The following is a 17,432-nucleotide window of genomic DNA, read 5'->3' on the forward strand; positions in this document are numbered from 1 at the left end:
CTTCAAGAAAGTGACTTGAAATATCAAATGTAATAAGATCACCATTGAGTCTTTTACTTCTCGCTCACTTTGTAAATGTTTAGTTTATAATACCAGTATACTTATTAGACGGGAGGCTGCGGGGCCTCACTGAGACCGATTGAACTCAGTGGCATCCTGGCTGCCAAGGTTGACGAAGCGAGAGGAGAGAGACTATTCGGCTATACACGGTTAGCAAGCGGGACAGCAATTTGATGGAGAAAGGGGACATAGACTTGCCAGAGGACTGCGAGGCTCTCTCCTAAGAGGTCTCCATGTCAAGCGAGTCTTGCGACGCTGACAATGGAGACAAAGCACCAAGTGACCGGAGATCAAAGGTGTTCCCCTCTGAGTTCTCAACTGGGTCAAGAGGGTCGGGCGAGGGCTCAGCAATCTTGAGCATTGCTGAGAACGCCATTTTCACTTAAAAAGGCGAGAAGTTAGTACCTGGGCCAGGGACCAATGTGACGAACTAGGGCCCACTTACCAACGACTTGATCCAATGTCGCAGAAGGTGGAGTGGGTAACGAGACTGGAGGAGAGAGAAAAAGCAACGTCCTTGTACTCAGATAAGGCGTATTGAATAATAGAGATTTTAAAAAGCCACACATGATGGTAATTCTGAGAGTGGGATGCCCGTGAAAGGTTGAAGTGAGAAGAAAAACAAGGAATGAAAGTAGAAGGGTAAAAGGACTTTTAATGTTTTATAGCACTTATGTGATGCGGTATCAATGTCGTCGCAGTCAGTTGTAATATCCTGGTGGAACCCCTGCAGCAACTCGCGCGCGGCTGTAGTGGGCGACTCTCAGTTGTTGGTCGATTGGACGGTTCTTCCTTTGGGTTTGGTTGTCGTACAGTGTCTTTCGTATATGTGTGCTGCGATAGTATCTCTCCGACTCTGGAGTGGCTCTTCTTTTCTGTCGTCGTCCCTTGGTCTGCTTGCCAGTACGACGTGAGTCACGGACACCCCGCGGTCATCGTGGTACTGTGTCTTCCTACCTTGTGTATGCTGTCCACGTCTTGGCTTCCTAGGCGTCCTAAGCAGCGCGAATCTGGTCGGTCCACAATCTGGTGGGCCTCCAGCCTGCTCTTAAGGTGGAACGCCATGATATTGACCAGCGTGGACAGGACGACAGTGTCATTGCCATAGGTCAGGATTAGATCGGTCTGGGGGTGGTAGAGTTCCATGGCGAACTCAGTCTTAGTATAATGGGAACCCAAGAATTTTTATATTTTTATAGATATGCTGGAAAAGGACAGAGAGAATAAATGAAGTGTAAGGGCGAAAATATAAGAAAAAGAGATATATAAGTGGAAACAATAAAAGTCTTATTGATGAAAAGAAATAACTTCATGTCGGTCTGTGATTACTGACAGACCGATATCTGTCCCACAACCGTAGGAACGAGACTCCTCCAGAATTCCCGGTCAGCTTCCTAGGGATCGTGAACAGCTGCAGAAGGCTCTTCTCCTTCAAGTGTGTTTTATGGAAGACAGTAAAAATCCGATTGATTCAAGTTGAAATCATAGGGGGTAGTCAATTATGTAAAACTTCGGAAGAAGGAAGGGCTGGGAGGGAGGGGCTAATGCCAGTCCCATCAACCCTCCCATTGATACGGCAGTAAGATGAAGGCACATTTCTTTCTTTAACCACCAATTGGGGTCATTCGCGCTCACTATATAAGATTATGATTAGTTTATGATCGTGTACCAGTATGCTTGACATAAGTGTCAAAATTGGAGAGTGGGCTTACAGCTGCTGCGCTGCAGCTTCGGCTTTGTCCGCAGCTTGTCGGAGGGCGTCTGCGTGCGCTCGTAATTCCTGGGCCCCGGCGATTGCGGCCGCAGCTATGGCGGCTGCCTCGACAGCAGCCGCCTCGGCCTCTGCAACTGCGAAGGGGTGACCGAGAGATTTTCCGGCAGACGGTGGGCAGTATGTGCTATCATAGCCCAGTAGGTAATGTGCGTGTACTCACATAAGAGATGTTGAATTAGGTGGTTAAGAAAGATTGTGTCGAGAAATGTGTGGCAATTTCCGAGTGTGGATATTCGATGTTGGTAAAAGGTTGGTGCAACTGATGAATGGCGAAGAGAAGAGGAAGAAGGAAAGAAATCAGAGGGGGAAGAGGCAATTAAATATAGCAAACGCGCGAGTACATGGGGACCTGAGGCCGACTTATATTTTCCTCATTTGGAAACCTGATATTTCTCAGCTAACATTCAAATCCTAGTGACCGGCGAAGTGACTGTCTTCTAGGGTCTCCATTTATAGAGGAAATGAGGAAGCCAATATATAATGTACCAAGCAAATCTACTCTCATGAGCTTCTAATATACCCTATGGAAGACAAAGAGCATAAAGAAAGTCACAAATGCCGGTGATCTGACAAAAAAATGAGCTGAGAGTAAAAGATTCCAAATGATATAACTTTCGGCCACCTCATCTTCACCCATGTGACCGATTATATAAATAAGCATCAATCCAACTTTCGAATTCTTCCTTCTTTTAACACTTCGCATCCTACCCGCTCTCCACCCCGAAAGGGGTGTTGCTAGTCAAGAGTGCATCTATCAATCACCAAAATACGCACATTCCAGAGGAGAAGAGCTAAGTAACGCTGCAGATTGCGCCAACCCATACCGGGATCGACTGGACCGAATCGATCATGCACGAGGACAAGAACGGGCTCGCAGCAGAAGTCGTCCTTCCCAGATCCAACCCGAATTCCCGATCTGACACTCGTTTTGAAGAGGTGCCAACCACAGGAGATGACTGGAGGGCCAACCTTCAGGGTTATTCCATAGCCAAGCTGTCCGGTCACGCATGTGCAGCAATTTGATCGGGTTGGAACCTACAATCATAGGGTGACTTAGCTCGAGCAGTTGGAGAAGCTTCGTTTGTACCAGGAGGGTCCCAGTGGCTCAAGAACTATGTTTCTGTGGAAGTCAAAGTTCTTGACTTCAAATTTTAGCATCTGTTTGAAAGGTCTTGTTTTCCGTTTCGAGTATCCTCACTGCATGTATACTTGGATCCTTACTGGATGTAGTTTTGCAATGTGTGACTATTGTAGATATTTCTACGAGTGTAACTGCTCGTAGATTAGAATCATCGATTGCATTCAAATGCGGGTGAATGGAGACGTTGCATAAGTCATTCCAAAATAAAAGTGCGATATGGCAAAATACCCTGACCCAGGTCCCTTTATTCCGCAAAATGAAGTCGTCAAAAAAATCAAAGAAGAATATACATGAGGCAATCGTAAATCGTGAACAGCCAGGAATTCTAGGAAAAGGCAAGGAAAACAATTATTCGGTCCGGGGAGCATGGAATCCGTATCAAGCGAGACATACAACCCCAACATATCATAACACCTGATGCCAATCATGAAGTCTGCTGGCGTTTCCAGGGGATGTCTTTCCGAAGTAATTCGCGCAGCTCGGGAGAAATCACCTTCGGCTTATCAGCGTCGATCGCCTTTTGCAGATTAGAAGGGCCAGCGTTGACTCCGCTACTTGACCCAACGGCAGGTTGGGGTGATTTTCCCTTGCTGCCCGAAGGTGAATCTTGGCCGGTTGCGCCTGGGCGACGCTGGTGGGCGGTTGGTGCGGCGGGGAAGTTGTCTTTCTTGTCAATGGCTTGTACCGATCGCTCAAAACGGTGGAAGAGCGACTCTGCGCGGGTGAGAATGGGTACGAGATCCATCGTGTTGGAGAGCTCGTTGACTAAAGATTGCAATATTAGTAATTTGAAATCAATGTTACGTCCGGTTGTCAACGTACTGTACTTTAGCACTTCATCGAAGTGCTTGAGGTGATCCATGATTACATCACGGTGCTTCTCGAGGATCGCAAGTGCAATGAACAGGTGGAAACTGCTGGAGAAATAATCGGTCCACAATGTCTCCCATAGACGCAGGACATCGCTCCAGTCAAACTCCCGTTTATACCACACTAGCAGCATGCGGAAGAAGAAGAAGAAGTTGGTGCTGTCGGCGGACTGTAGATGCAAGTAGAGCTGGGGGTCCATGAGCTGAACGAGGTTATCCAGCGCTAACAGCTGACCACGCATTCCAGACTGGTCTCGCAGGAAATTATGTTCCTGTGCATAGACATTAGTAAGATAGTACGGCTTTTTGCATCGTGGAAAACATACCATTCGATCCATGAACCCGACAAAAGCCCAGAATGCTACAGCGTCATCTTGCATCACAGCATAGATCGGCGCCAGGAGATCACTCATTCCTTGGACGTACCCAAGGTCTGGATTGAATTCATTGTATGTCAAGAGCATATCCTTCATCTGTTCTAGGTGCACATTGGTACCCGTCTCGGCGAACGGGGAATCAGGATCCGGATGGGGGATGTCTTCGCCCGCAAACAAAGGAATGGTACGGTCTGTGCGGTGAACATCCTTCTCTATATCCATGTGTTAGTAGCCACCATGCCGAATCCAATGTGTAATCTCACCTATCCGATTCTTCTGTTCTTTCCAATGATCAAACTGCTCGATCGTTGAGTTGCCCTCGACCATTCGCTCCCACCAGCCTGCTTTCAGCCGGATATACTCATCGCGCTTGGAGTTCATCATCGCTTGGCGCTCCTCGCGGCTGCTATCCCACGAGTACACACCGAGAAGGAACAGCCAAGCCTCCTTTCTAACGCCATCGTTGGGATCTAAGCCGCCGTGGAAGATCCGCTCTTTGACTTCCTCCACTGTTACTTGAAGTCTACCCGAGGTCGGGTCGAAGAAGCCCTCCCATTCTTCCAGTTGTAGAACACGGCGTCGCTCCTGGATAGCCAGGTTCCCAGTCTCCAGCTCTAAGATCTCAAAGTCGCCAACCGAGCTATTCTCCATTTCCAGCATGTCCTGGGCGGTCCAAATACGCTGATTTCGCTCTTTATCGCTCTGCTCGGCAACACTCATCGCCCAACGAGCCAGATAGACTCTGGCGCTGTCGAACTCATCCTGCAACGTCTGGATTTCTGGGTTCTTCATTAAACGGCGCACCTGAGGCGGTATGCGAGGATTTTCTGCGATCTCATTGGCAGTTCGACGGGTAAAAGTGGTGATTTTGCTGAGCTGCTCCAGCACTTTCCACCGTGTCTCCTTGAGAGTCTTCATGAACGGATCCATGGTGGCATCGGGCGGTTCGGCTCGGGATCCGGCAGCGGCTTCAGGTTGTGCCTTTGCTAATAGTGGTTTATCGCTGTGGCTCAAAGGTCGGCCGAAGGACAGCTGGTCCTCATCCGACGGGTTGATGAGGTACACATTATGATCCACCGCAGAGCGCTGCACCTCCGCATACCTCCGCAACCAGCGCAGGACCTCATCGCCGCCCCAAAACAACCCGCCTTCAGTGCCAAATGGATCGAAGTTTTCCTTGACCCTCTTCCTCTTTTGTAGGATGGTTGACTCGCATTCGTCGTCATGGAAGAATAGCGCGGGGAAGCCATCGCCCGCTCGGGTATTGATCACTAAACTGCCAAACCACCATCCCAGGCTCGGCGGCCGTACTAATATGGAGTATATCTGCGATAGCGGAATTGCAAAAGCATACAACCCGATGGGGTCTTTGTAGGTGGTGGTGGTCGGAAGCGGCGGAACGAGGTACTTCTGACGCGGCGGAGAATCACCTTCCGAGAGATCTACTTTCACGTATGTATCATATGCTTCTCCAAGAGAGGACTCTGGAACCCATGCGAGAAGATAGGAGGGTGTGTCGGGGTTTTTGGATTGAGACGCGGATGCATGTGATGCGGGGACGGGCTTTTGCTGGATGAGGGCGATAAAGCCAGGGATATTATCTTTGGAGGAGGAAGTTGGATGAACGTAGACCTGGATTTTTTATTAGCCTGGGATTCCTCTCTGGTGGAGATTGTCTCACTTTGCTTTTGGAAAAGAGCAGCTTAACCCCTCTGCTCGAGGCAGCCTGGGCTATGGTGTTATATTCATCTTCTTCGTCGTCACTCATGGCGTAACAAGATGCTGGAGGTGATGGTGTAGGAGGAGGGGTATATTTGACCGGGGCCATGATAGAAATTTGGGAACTTTGGAGTTGCTTGGAAGTTCCAACCTTTCAAGTTGAAAGTTGAAGGTTGGAAAGTTGGAAGTTGGAGACGACGTAATTGCCCGATAAGATACGATACGGGACCGTCTGATTTTCCCTTCTTATATCCCCAAGTGATGCTTCTTTCACTCTTCTCTGTCTTTGATTTCTGGATCTTTGGGTCTTTATTGAGATGTTTGATTTTGTTGAATTGTAGATGTTGAAAGTATTCTCTTTTCTTTTTTTTTTTTTTTTTTTGGCTGCTTCGCCTCCATCTCGGATCCTCCAGGCAGCCAAATTCACAGTCAACCTTGGAAGTGGACTCTTGGAGACCTTATTAAGCAAGCAATCTATTCATGGATTCATGAATATCATCGTTATAATACATATTTACTGATATCAAGGTGGAATGGAAACTAGGGGAAGGATAGAAGAGTTGCATATGGTAGTGTAAGTAAGCTGCTTTGCCAAGCTTTCCAAGGTTGATATGGTGAAGCTGGATGTATATAAAAACCGAATTAATTAACAGGAAGAATTATATTACAGAGAAATAAGTCCTCCCAATGTCGAGACTAGTACATATATATTAAGTCTTTTCCGCTTCCAAAAAGGTATTCCAACCGACAAGCAAGAAACGAAAAGAGGAAGAAAGCTATCCACCACTCTTCATTTCTTCGACAATCCACTGTCGTTCACAAGCCAGGTGTCGAATGTTTTCATCTCGGGATTAATCTCCCGCAATTTCTGGATATCGGCTCCGTAACCCTCATCATGAAACCATTTAAACATATAACCCATGTCCTTCATAGCAGCCATGAACAAAGAGCAAATCGGACGGAAAGCCATAGGCAGATTCTGTCCCATACGACGAAAGAAGGTCTGATCCATCTGGTCAAATGTCAATTCATCGCCAGCCAGGGAAATCCCCTTGCCCTCGTATTTGTCGGGGTTCAGGAAGGCTTCGGCCCCGAAATATCCAATGTCACTTGTAGCGACCAGCTGTAAGGGCTTTCCTTTCAGTGCCATTTTGAAACAGGTCGCAAACATCTTGCCAAAGAAATCCGGAGTCAAGTTCTCATAGAAAGCTGCTGGTCTCAAGATGGTCCATTTCATATGGTGGTTCTTCGCGCGATCGATAAGGTGATGCTCGATGTTGTGCTTTTTGATGAAATGTGGGATCTTAGTTGGGTTGTTATATGAACGTTTCTCGCCACCACGGTCGACGGAGCTATACACGAAGAATTTGACGTCCTGGTTGATCGCTTCATCGACTAGACTTTTGCCTTGGACTTCTTCTGAACTATTTCCGATGGCCGCCTGTTTCTCCGTAATTAGTATCATGGGATCGTCTCTAGGCGAGATGTTATTGGGCATTCGATTACCTGCACACTGTAAACACCCCATATGGGAGCCGAAGCTAAGCGCCGGGCATTCTGAAAGATTTCAGCCGGGTTGTCAAGATCGCCTTGAACGAGCTTGATATTGGAAGATAGACTCCGGAGTTTTTGCGCAGATGCAGAAGTTGGATCGCGTGTGACAGCCAAGACTTCGAAAGGAGCATTGCGGGAGATGAGACTCTTGATGAGGGAGCCTCCCTGCTTTCCCGTCGCACCTGTAATCAACACGGCAGACATTGTTGACTTATAGTAGGAGGATGCTGTCTATTTTCGTAAGAAAAGAAGGAGAAGAAACTGTGCGATGCTTTGGGTTTTATTGAGTTAAGTGATATCGCCACATATTGTTCGGCCCGTATTTTAAGCCCGGGCTGAATAAAGAAGAAAACAAGGCGGATACCTAATCAAACTTCAAACTTATACATGTAAGCTTCAGACCTTCAAGTGGAGTATCTGATCAACCGGAGTGGTATCCGGGCGTTATTTTAACCCCGAAAAAGGGGAGCTGACTTTCCTTCCATTTGCAAAAGGGCTCCCGGGGAGGGCTTACCTAGTTCGATAGATAATCCATTTACATCAGCACCATTAGAAAACCACAGCAAATGATTGTAACAAATATTTCTATCGCATTGTCGTAAATACTTCGATCATCATTTCTAGTTCGCTCAATCTCATCCGTCCACTGAAGTTCGCTCAAGCATAGACAGGCTAGAAATGCCTACTTAGGTATATCCACTTCTACCCTCATAGACCCCCATTAGCGCTATTATCCCTTGACTCAGCTCATAAAAGTCCAAAGACCCTGAAGATCTTCAGCCTATCTCTGGGGCCTTTACGCGGCCAGAACATCTTAGATCTGTGCGTCACCCGTGTGATCAGACGTGACACCAACGGGACTCGATAACTCATTTGGGAAACGATATACCGAACCTCTCCAGCGCACTCAAGGTTGGACAACCTTATTGCCACAAAAAAAGCATGTCTATCAGTTGAGGTCGGGATTCACTCTATTAGCACAAAAGGCAATTTGTGGTGATATAAAAATGAGACTACTTCGCTGTTGCTGTTCACAATTTCAATAGTGCTTATTTGATACTTGAATTTACTCATTAATTTCATCGAAATCATGGCCGAGCTCACTCGCACTTTGCCCGCTTCTTGGTACTGCAGTCAGCCGATGTACCAGATGGAGCGGCGGGCGGTCTTTCTCAAAGTACGTAGCGCAATCTGCTGGTAGATGAAAGAGACTAAGACATGCTCTAGTCTTGGTACTTGCTGGGGCCCGTCACTAGATTCCAGGTTGTGGGCGAACATGTTCCGTACGAAGTTGCGCAACAGCCTGTCTCTGCTGTTCGCACCTCGGGAGGGGCTCTGAACCCTGTTGCTGAGGAGCTGAAGGTTGTCTGCGCGAAAACTGTACGTGTGATTACAGGTGAAATGTCATGTTCCTTCTAACAATTTTGTACTTCAGGGCAAAGAACTACGCAGCCACCTTACCCCAACTGGGCTCCTCTTCTCGACTATCTCCGACGATGCTCCCAGCTTCCATGAATTCTTCCCAGAGCTTGAAGATCTACTCGGCAAAGTCGACTTCACTAAGCTGCCGCATCGTCGTAGCATCAGCTATGAAGGCCGATTTAACTGGAAGACCATGTAATATTCTCTGTTATCCGTTTTAATGTGTTGATATTAACTCCCGTCAGGGTCGATGGATATCAAGAGTGTCTACACTGCCAATACACCCACCCGTCTTTCTCCAAATACTACCCGCCGACCTTCTACACCGTGCGCAACAAGCACAATTTTTCACAGCATATCGCAGACCCGAACAAGTCAGATGATGGTCTCTTCCTGTACTTCTTTCCCAACTGCACGCTAAATGTCTATGGCGGTGGCATGTCCTGCTTCAGAGTATGTCCGACCGCTGACCCGCATGTCACCCGGATGGAATTTGATTACTTCCATCTTGAATCTGGGGAAAAGTTCGAGGAATATTTCAAATTCGTGCGTCAAGTTGCTATGGAAGATTTTGAGCTCTGCGAGAAGGCCCAGAGCAATCTAGCTAAGGGAGTCTATCATGAGGGAATTCTGAACCCAAACAAGGAGAATGGCGTGTCTTGTGAGTTGTGACTTTTAAGGTTTGTTTATGCAATAATGCTAATACACATTTCTCCTTCAGACTACCAGAGACGAGTATTTGATATGGTCTGTGAACAGCATGAGCTTGACAGGACCGCCAAGACAGCGAAAGAGTCTGGACTGGAGGAGCATGTTTCGCCCTCCGTGGTTCAAATGGCAGCGTAGTATTTATTCACGGGAAGATAGTGATCGCTTTTTGATATGAGATATGAATGTTACTACAATTATAATCTTAACGCCTTGCACAGTGCTCACCGTATGATAAAGGTAACTCCAACCACACAGGATGGAAAATTAGAAGTGACAAGTCATCCGATTGATACCAGGAAATTCCAACCCAATCGGGTAATAAAGGCAGACATCTACGCTAAATGTGGAGAGTATAATGTGGAGGGGTGACATCTAGGATTCTAACAACCTTGAAAAGTATATCAGTGGCAGATGCCAACCAATTTCTATTATCCAAAAAGTAACACTTCATTTATCATGGAGTCTACCGATGCAGATTATTTAGCCTCTCCAGCCTCCGTCCTCGTGGCCTTGGTGACAATCATCCTTTTACTCCACCGAGCATGGCCTCATTTATCTCAAACTAAAACCGATAAATTCACTGATCCTATTGCAATTACCTCCCTAAATAACTCAGACTTAACGGTGTCCAAAGAACCCGAAATCCCAGAAGGATGGTGGAGCGGTCGGGAAGTCTTCGAGCTCGAACGGCGCGCGCTCTTCAGTCAAGTAATAGAAATACTAGTATGATATGGCTTGGCAGTATCGCTAACTACAGCTCTAGACATGGCTCTATCTTGCCCACAGCTCCCAATTTGAAAAGCCCGGCGCGTATCAATCGTTCGATGTTGCTGGGTTCCCAGTCTTTCTCATTCGCGGTAAAGACGACAAGATCCGCGCATTTCATAATGTATGTCGTCATCGCGCCTATACCATTACCAGAAAGGAAACTGGTGCTTCGACTGTTCTTGGTTGTCGGTATCATGGCTGGAGCTATGATACCACTGGGCGACTCGTGAAGGCTCCTCAGTTTGACGACGTTCCCGGGTTTGATAAGTCGCAGAATAGTCTGTTTGAGGTTCATACACATACCACTGATCAAGGGATGGTTTTTGTGAATCTAAATTCTGATGAGCCTGTTGCCTTTGACACTGAGTTGGCTTCGAGTTTGGGTGGATTTTCGCGCGTGGCTGGTGTGACAGCGAAATCCGCTTGGGTCTCTGGTCAGACTTTGTCGGGGGACTTCAACTGGAAAGTTGGTGGTGAGTAACTAATGTCAAGGATAGTTGGGGACAGTGGCTGACACTTCAATAGCACGGACTTGTCACCTCGATGCCTATACCAGCGAGCTACATCGCAGAATGTCTGAAGTATCGGCGGCCTCTCCCGTCATGGAGTTTATCAGGTCTATTACACGGAAGAGCACGCAAAAAGATTATTCCTTGTTTCCTATTACAGTTATGTATTCGCTTCAAGATGCGGGTTTATGCCTCGCCCTTTCTTTCTTTCCCGCCTCCGAGTCAAAGACACATATTCGCTACGACCTCTTCGCCCGCTCCTCTGTCAATGAACCAGACATCCAGAAAATGTCCGAAGTATTACAGAGGGCGACGAATAACTTGATTAGAGATATTGAGCTTGAATATCAATCTATCTCAACCAAGCAAGGGTGAGTACTACATGCTACATGTATGTTATGCGCGAGAAGACCTGCTGATAATCCCTTAACTAGATATTCGAGCGAGTTAAATAACACAAGTATGGTCCTTTAACATCGGCTTTCTTTTTTCTAATGCCTAATTCAATTAAGCAGACACTCTTCGAATTTTGAGTCGACTCCAGGAGCACACAAAGCTCGAGCGGATCGAAGGGGGGCAGATCCTCCCAGCCATGCACAAACCAAGAGGAAGCACTCTATTCCAAAAGGCCGATCAATGTAAGTACTTTGGTTTCAAATTAGGCCTTACTGCCCCACTAATGTACAGTAGTGTGTAAAGAGCTAGACTGTGTTAGCGGTGGATCGCAGAACGGTTCTTCACCAAGTGCACTTGACTGGTAGACTTGTCTGGATCTCATCTTTGCTTTGGGGTCAGCCCGTTTATTTCGCAGTTGGTTTTGTGAATTGAGACTGATTAACCGGGATAAGAGATATTAGGCAATATAGAATCATCTGTTTTCAGAATATGACACGGAAACAAACTGTTCGTAAATTTCTAAATAAGATAAACATACAAAACCAGCAAAAGGTCGACACCAATCGAATCGTAAAATCAATAACAAACATACGAACTAAACATAAACCAACGCAAAGCTATCAGGCATAAATGAAATAAGAAATCATATGCAGGAAGCGTACCCCCATGCTTCATACGACAAGCAACGCCGATCCCTCTACCAGTACCAGGTCGAGACACACCCTCTCAGCTTCGGCGATTCGATCCTCCCCTGCGCACAGTCTTAGTGACCATATTACTAGGATCCCTTATACGACCTAGAGTCTGTCTCCCCCACTGCGAGCAGTAATATGGGTTGGCCTATTCCTCCTAATAGCCTCCGCGCGAACAGCATCTGACACAGTGCCATCGTCATACATTAGCGGCACCTCATATCGAGAAAGCCTGCGTGTCTGAGGGCTTCTGGGGTAGGTTGCGCTATCTCGGTTGCGCGATCCATCTCGCGAGCTACTCCGAAGCAGCCGCGTCCCTGTTCCGATACTGTGCATGAGGACAAGCATATCGTTATCTTGTATGAACGCCTTCAGCGCTAGATGCCATTCGCTGCCGGGCCAGAAATTGGGCAGACGGCGGACAAGTGCTTGCATCTTGCGCACCGCGAGGAGCTCCATCACACTCTGCGTGGGTTCTGTGATTCGGCCGTCGGCGAGCTTGCGCTTGTGCGATGCTAGTCCTTCAGCGATCTCGGAGCCGAAGATCTTGCCATATTCATTATCGAATAGCGAGTCTGGGAGATGTGAGAGGATGATAGAGAATATCTCGCCGCTGTGAAGGTACGAGCTTCGAGCCGCGCAGATCAGGGCGTACCCTTGTGGGCCCCCATCTAATCTCGACTGCATTGGATCAGATTTCTGGCACAGCCAGTCGATTGCGGCTGGCTCGTCGAAACATGCGGCGTACATCAGTGGGTTCATGGTTTCTGAATTTCGGACCTCTGCGTTAAGCATGGAGAATTTATCGAGCCATTCCATAAAGTCGGCTCCGGCGGGGTTGAAGGCTGCTGCGATATGCCAGGAGGATTCTAGCTGCCCACCGAGCTCATGGAACTGGTGCTCGACGTTACCTATGTTGATTCCATGTTGGTAGAGTGCTTGTGCCACTTCTACGGGTGCGACAGCGCAGAACTCGTGCATCGCTGCTTTGTGGAAGATCGTGCGAAGTTCCTCAATTGGCGCAAGTCGTGCCTGACGTAGCCTGTTCAGGGCAATCACGAACTGGGAAAATGCACCGACACCGACGAGAGAAAGAAGAATGTGATTCTCGCGGGTTTCTCTGACATCTCTGGGTTTTGTCAGATGTTGAGGATCCGCATTGCTGACAATGTAGGTAAGCAAGTCCATATTGGGTCCATTCAGTCCTGCCTCAAGCCAGCTCCTTCCCGATAGATCATACCCATTGGGCGTGACGATGCCGAAATGAACCAGGAACTCTAAGCAGGAAGAGCATTGCATTGCGGCATTGTATGCAGGATGGGTCTTGAATGGATGGTGGTCCGTTTCTCTTGGGAATGTGGTGCAATCTGACAAATAACCCACTGCATCTTCATAGTTTGTGTAGGATCGGATCAACTCCTTCCATTTATCGACAGTACCAGGGCGTCTAAACCATTTTTCCACACTCGCTTTGAGGGGTCCATTGTGTCTTACGAGTCCATGCATAGCGTGGATCTTCTTTTCCTCCATATATCGAACTCCCACCGAGAAACCAACCATCCTGTCGAATATGATCTCGAGTGCCTTCTGAGGGAGCTGGGCAAGAGGCAACCTGGTGGCCCATTGGATTTGATGGGCTGCTGATTTCTTGTCGACTTTGCTAGGCCAGGCAACCTGAAGCACACCACCTTTCACGTTTCCACTTTGTAATCGGTCGAAAATGACTCCCCAAACTGCTGGACCCCAAGATTCCAGCATTTCTTCATCGAAGCCGGCCATGGTGGATGAATTTGGGAGGGCTTACTGTGAGACTTTTTTGAGGTTCGTGAGAATCTATCGAGCGGTTAACATGAAGCTAGTTTATATCTTCACCTCTCCAACACCCAGGAACATCGGTATGTAGCAGTTCTCTCTAAATTTTCCTTTGATCGAAAGAACCAAAGAAAATAAATATAGATTCTTTTGTAGTTATTGGACAAGAAGTAAGATAAATTCCCCCTAAAAGGGTAGATGAGGACGATTCTAAGAGTACAAATGAACAAAGGGTTGAAGGACTAAACTTCTGTTTTGTTATGGGATGATAGAGCATAGTGAGCTCAAATTCATATATCTGAAGTGAAATATTGAGCCAGGTCGAGTCCAAGGCGATCCCTGTGCATTAATTATTAACAAGTTAAAAATTTACTGTTTTACTCACCTAACTTAGGAATAATGGAATTCCAATCTTACATTTCCCTTGGTCATCAAATAGAATCGAGAACTCGAAAAAAACGTGGGAAAAGTGGCTCTGATCGGGTTCATCTTGGGCAACAAAGAGCTTCTTTCACAACCCAGAAGTGACGTTCAAATATTTCGTAGTTTCTACATAAGAATTGAAACGACAGGGGAAATTCTACCTAGTGGTCCAGCTAAGCTCCAACCTCCAGCCTTGGATTTAGTTGCTAGGCCATTGGAATGTGGGTATATAACTAATTATACCGGATATGTCTATACACAATCAGCGAGATGAAGATCTGTATCGAATTTGGAAGGAATTTTTCCGCAGTTTTGACAAAGAAAGAGGTGTAAGAATTAGGAATCCATTTTGAATGATACAGAGAATACTATCAATAGAGACCTACAGCTAGGATAGCTTACCCTTACGAATGTAAGATCAATCGGAATTATCTATTAATAGTATTAAGCTGTATAGGGCAGGTGGAGGCTTTCGAAAAGCCTAAAATGTCATAAACATTTCTGCACGACATCAAAATTCAAGTAAGCACTAAAAGCAGCCCCCCGATCCTAGGGTAAATTTTTATTATTGGCAGTGCCAAGCTGCATTAGACGTTCTCGTACGGAGTATTTTGCTTTGACTTTGATCTACACTTTCTCCTCGTTCCTGAAATACTTGGCATTGGATATAATTAGCAACGCTCCGCTCGCAAAACATTAACGTTTGTGTATTAGTCTCCCCCACTCTGGGGAAAAAAATCATGTTTGAGAAATCATGTTTGAGAGAGGAAGTACGGGCTTATTACTGGGATACAATAAATCATGCAGAGTCTCTTTCAGGGCCAACACATTCGACTAGATTGCCGACCCTTCGATTGGGGGAGTAAGATATAGGAAAGTAGAAACTCAGAGAAATCATCTCGGGTCAACATCTAATACTGCAACATAATGCAACGCAGGGCAAATGCAATAAGTATACAAACATAAATTATCGAACAAAATGACATTCATGCAGAGTGATTTGGTTATAATTTGGACCCCACGCGGCATGGGTCTTCTTCACAAGCACAAAACAGGGGGCCAACACTATAATACGATTTATTTGTAAATTTAGGACAGACTTGTTATTGCAGATCAAAGCCACTCGGACTGTGAGGATTTACATTTTCCCTTGCAATTTTTTTCTGCGCCATAGACTCCAAGCCAAAGAGCAACTCTAGTGTAGATCAAAGACAAGCACATTCAGATTCGGGATAATGAAACTATAACTCTGCTTCAACTCTAGCTAAACATATTCATTGGTCCAGAAATACTACCTCTGATTAAATACAAAATACTCCAAGCCCAAATCAACAGTCGCCGGCATCAATCTTGGCCTCAGCCTCAATATCAGCAAGTTTAGTCCCAGCAGCAATCTCATCATACCAAACACTCCGAGTCCCCTGGGATCCCTTCATCTCCTTATCATCATGCCAACCATTCGCATAAAGACCAGCCCGGAACTGGAAAGCCGCATCACCGTCAATGGTAGTAATGAGATCCTTCTCATCCAAAACCTTCTCACCATCATACCAAACTCTGAAGTACCCCGTCTCATCCGACTCCCACTTCGCTTCAATCTCAACTCGGTGCCATTCACCCGCAGTAACAGTGGCTAGGTTGTTAAACCCCTTCACATTCTGCTTGCAGACCGAACCCTGCTTGACACGCGTGTAGAGTTTGTTTCCCTTAAGTGCGACCATGGTCGTCGGCATCCAGTCGTCGCAGCCGCTGTCTGTGAAATCACCGATGAATTGCGCGATGCTGTAGGATTGCACGGGGGGAGAATTGCCAGTCGTCTTGTAGCCGGAAGGAGAACCCGTATGCGCCCGCATCGCCGCGCTTGTAAATGTCGTTCTTCACTACTTCCGAGTGGTACCGGCCGGAGTAACTTTTGTCGTAAATTTGGGTCATTTTGAGAGCCGTTTTTCCCTCATACGCCTCATCTGTCACTTGCTTCACAGTGCCCTTGTGTTCTTGATTTATTTTGTTCCAGCCTGAGGTTGTGCCGGGGTTTTTGAAGATTAGGCTCGCCTGAGCAGTCAGGCTGAGTGCCAGCAATGCTGCGATTGAGGGGAGTTTGCCAAGCATGATAGGGGCAGGTAGAGACAATTGATATGGTGTAGAGTTGGTGGTTGTATCTTTTGACTAGTTACATTCTCGTGGGTTGAGTGGTTTTATACGTATAAATCCGACCTTCCCTCAGGGGAAGTTAAAGAGTGCCGAGTCTCCCATTAGTTTGATTGATGTTCTATCATTGAGTCTTCAAGGATCTATGTTGTAGAGGATTTACTCAAAAGAGAAGTAAGCCAAGCCGTTTAAGAGGAGCGATCAATGCCGGATTCGTCTGCAACAATACTCCTGATAATCCACTGCGGATAATCTGGTGAGTATCATTGGGTCAATGGATGTGATTGACATGAAATTTAGATGATTTAATATATAACCCCTGCTTGTGGATCATCTAGCTCTCACCACCAGTTGGTCGAAAGGTAGTTACTAACCCTGCAAAACGTTACATGGTGCTCGGATTTCTCTGCGCGAGATTTGATAACCATGAATCTTACTGTTATAAGCAAATGGTATAAGGACATTTAATTCCAGATCGAGTAAATCCAGATGAAGCAATATAAGATGAATAGAGGTTACTTAACTACCTAGGTAGTGAATGATCTTGGAGCCTAGACGGCCATAATATTCAGTCAGAAAGTAGTCTTCTCCTTTTCTCTCCGAGGCTGCTCTTTTCACTTACTTACAATCTACTACGGAGTATATGCCTCAATATCATAGCTCTCTTTCTTTCTTCTTTTCCCTCTCCATCTCCGTGGTTTCCTGGATTTTTTTTCTTGTTCCTATCAAAAATTTTCTCACTTTTGCCTTCTGTATATTCCCTGACAGCTTTTGTGATCAACAAGTTTTTCAGCCACCAAAAAATATAGACCTTGGAAGCTTGGGCGTGGAGTCAAATCGTTATCGAATCGAGCATCAAGACCAGTCCAATCCACACGTGGCTGCTGTGGCGAAGGAAAATCCCCGAGAACGCTGAAACTTTGTGCCCCAACCTTTCGCCGTTTCCTTTGCAATATTAGCCGTGTTATCATAGCCGCGCTATCACCACCGGTAGGGAGAAATGTGCGAGGAGTAATACGTGGATTTCACTTAAACTGACTAGCTGAGTAGGTTCTCT

General features: G+C 46.5%; 8 protein-coding genes across 8 annotated transcripts; 2 read left to right on the plus strand and 6 right to left on the minus strand.

Annotated features, from left to right (window-relative positions):
• Positions 1-975: 975 nt before the first annotated feature.
• N7487_012035 (uncharacterized protein) lies at positions 976-1,206 on the minus strand (the record flags this gene model as incomplete). The annotated part of the gene is made up of 1 exon (XM_056879765.1): positions 976-1,206. One exon carries the CDS (start codon positions 1,204-1,206, stop codon positions 976-978), a length of 231 nt encoding a protein of 76 aa, XP_056725084.1.
• A 475-nt stretch (positions 1,207-1,681) lies between these two features.
• N7487_012036 (uncharacterized protein) lies at positions 1,682-2,879 on the minus strand (the record flags this gene model as incomplete). Its single annotated transcript, XM_056879766.1, has 5 exons — positions 1,682-1,694; positions 1,773-1,958; positions 2,543-2,585; positions 2,659-2,827; positions 2,874-2,879. 5 exons carry the CDS (start codon positions 2,877-2,879, stop codon positions 1,682-1,684), a joined length of 417 nt encoding a protein of 138 aa, XP_056725085.1.
• Positions 2,880-3,399: 520 nt separating this feature from the next.
• On the minus strand, positions 3,400-6,049 carry N7487_012037 (GTPase-activating protein GYP7; the record flags this gene model as incomplete). The annotated part of the gene is made up of 5 exons (XM_056879767.1): positions 3,400-3,740; positions 3,798-4,116; positions 4,171-4,433; positions 4,485-5,853; positions 5,903-6,049. The coding sequence occupies 5 exons, from the start codon at positions 6,047-6,049 to the stop codon at positions 3,400-3,402; spliced, it is 2,439 nt and encodes an 812-aa protein (XP_056725086.1).
• Positions 6,050-6,730: 681 nt separating this feature from the next.
• Positions 6,731-7,698, minus strand: N7487_012038 (uncharacterized protein; the record flags this gene model as incomplete). Its single annotated transcript, XM_056879768.1, has 2 exons — positions 6,731-7,381; positions 7,447-7,698. 2 exons carry the CDS (start codon positions 7,696-7,698, stop codon positions 6,731-6,733), a joined length of 903 nt encoding a protein of 300 aa, XP_056725087.1.
• An 886-nt stretch (positions 7,699-8,584) lies between these two features.
• On the plus strand, positions 8,585-9,762 carry N7487_012039 (aromatic ring-hydroxylating oxygenase subunit alpha; the record flags this gene model as incomplete). Its single annotated transcript, XM_056879769.1, has 5 exons — positions 8,585-8,671; positions 8,722-8,874; positions 8,930-9,111; positions 9,162-9,577; positions 9,638-9,762. The coding sequence occupies 5 exons, from the start codon at positions 8,585-8,587 to the stop codon at positions 9,760-9,762; spliced, it is 963 nt and encodes a 320-aa protein (XP_056725088.1).
• Positions 9,763-10,083: 321 nt separating this feature from the next.
• N7487_012040 (putative iron-sulfur cluster-binding protein) lies at positions 10,084-10,876 on the plus strand (the record flags this gene model as incomplete). The annotated part of the gene is made up of 2 exons (XM_056879770.1): positions 10,084-10,335; positions 10,391-10,876. The coding sequence occupies 2 exons, from the start codon at positions 10,084-10,086 to the stop codon at positions 10,874-10,876; spliced, it is 738 nt and encodes a 245-aa protein (XP_056725089.1).
• A 1,221-nt stretch (positions 10,877-12,097) lies between these two features.
• N7487_012041 (uncharacterized protein) lies at positions 12,098-13,771 on the minus strand (the record flags this gene model as incomplete). The annotated part of the gene is made up of 1 exon (XM_056879771.1): positions 12,098-13,771. One exon carries the CDS (start codon positions 13,769-13,771, stop codon positions 12,098-12,100), a length of 1,674 nt encoding a protein of 557 aa, XP_056725090.1.
• Positions 13,772-15,555: 1,784 nt separating this feature from the next.
• N7487_012042 (polysaccharide lyase) lies at positions 15,556-16,336 on the minus strand (the record flags this gene model as incomplete). The annotated part of the gene is made up of 2 exons (XM_056879772.1): positions 15,556-16,009; positions 16,065-16,336. The coding sequence occupies 2 exons, from the start codon at positions 16,334-16,336 to the stop codon at positions 15,556-15,558; spliced, it is 726 nt and encodes a 241-aa protein (XP_056725091.1).
• Between the last annotated feature and the right edge of the window lie 1,096 nt (positions 16,337-17,432).

Source organism: Penicillium crustosum (assembly GCF_028827405.1).
Source record: "Penicillium crustosum strain IBT 35664 chromosome Unknown utg000005l_segment0_segment0, whole genome shotgun sequence".
Taxonomy (NCBI): Eukaryota; Fungi; Ascomycota; class Eurotiomycetes; order Eurotiales; family Aspergillaceae; genus Penicillium; species Penicillium crustosum.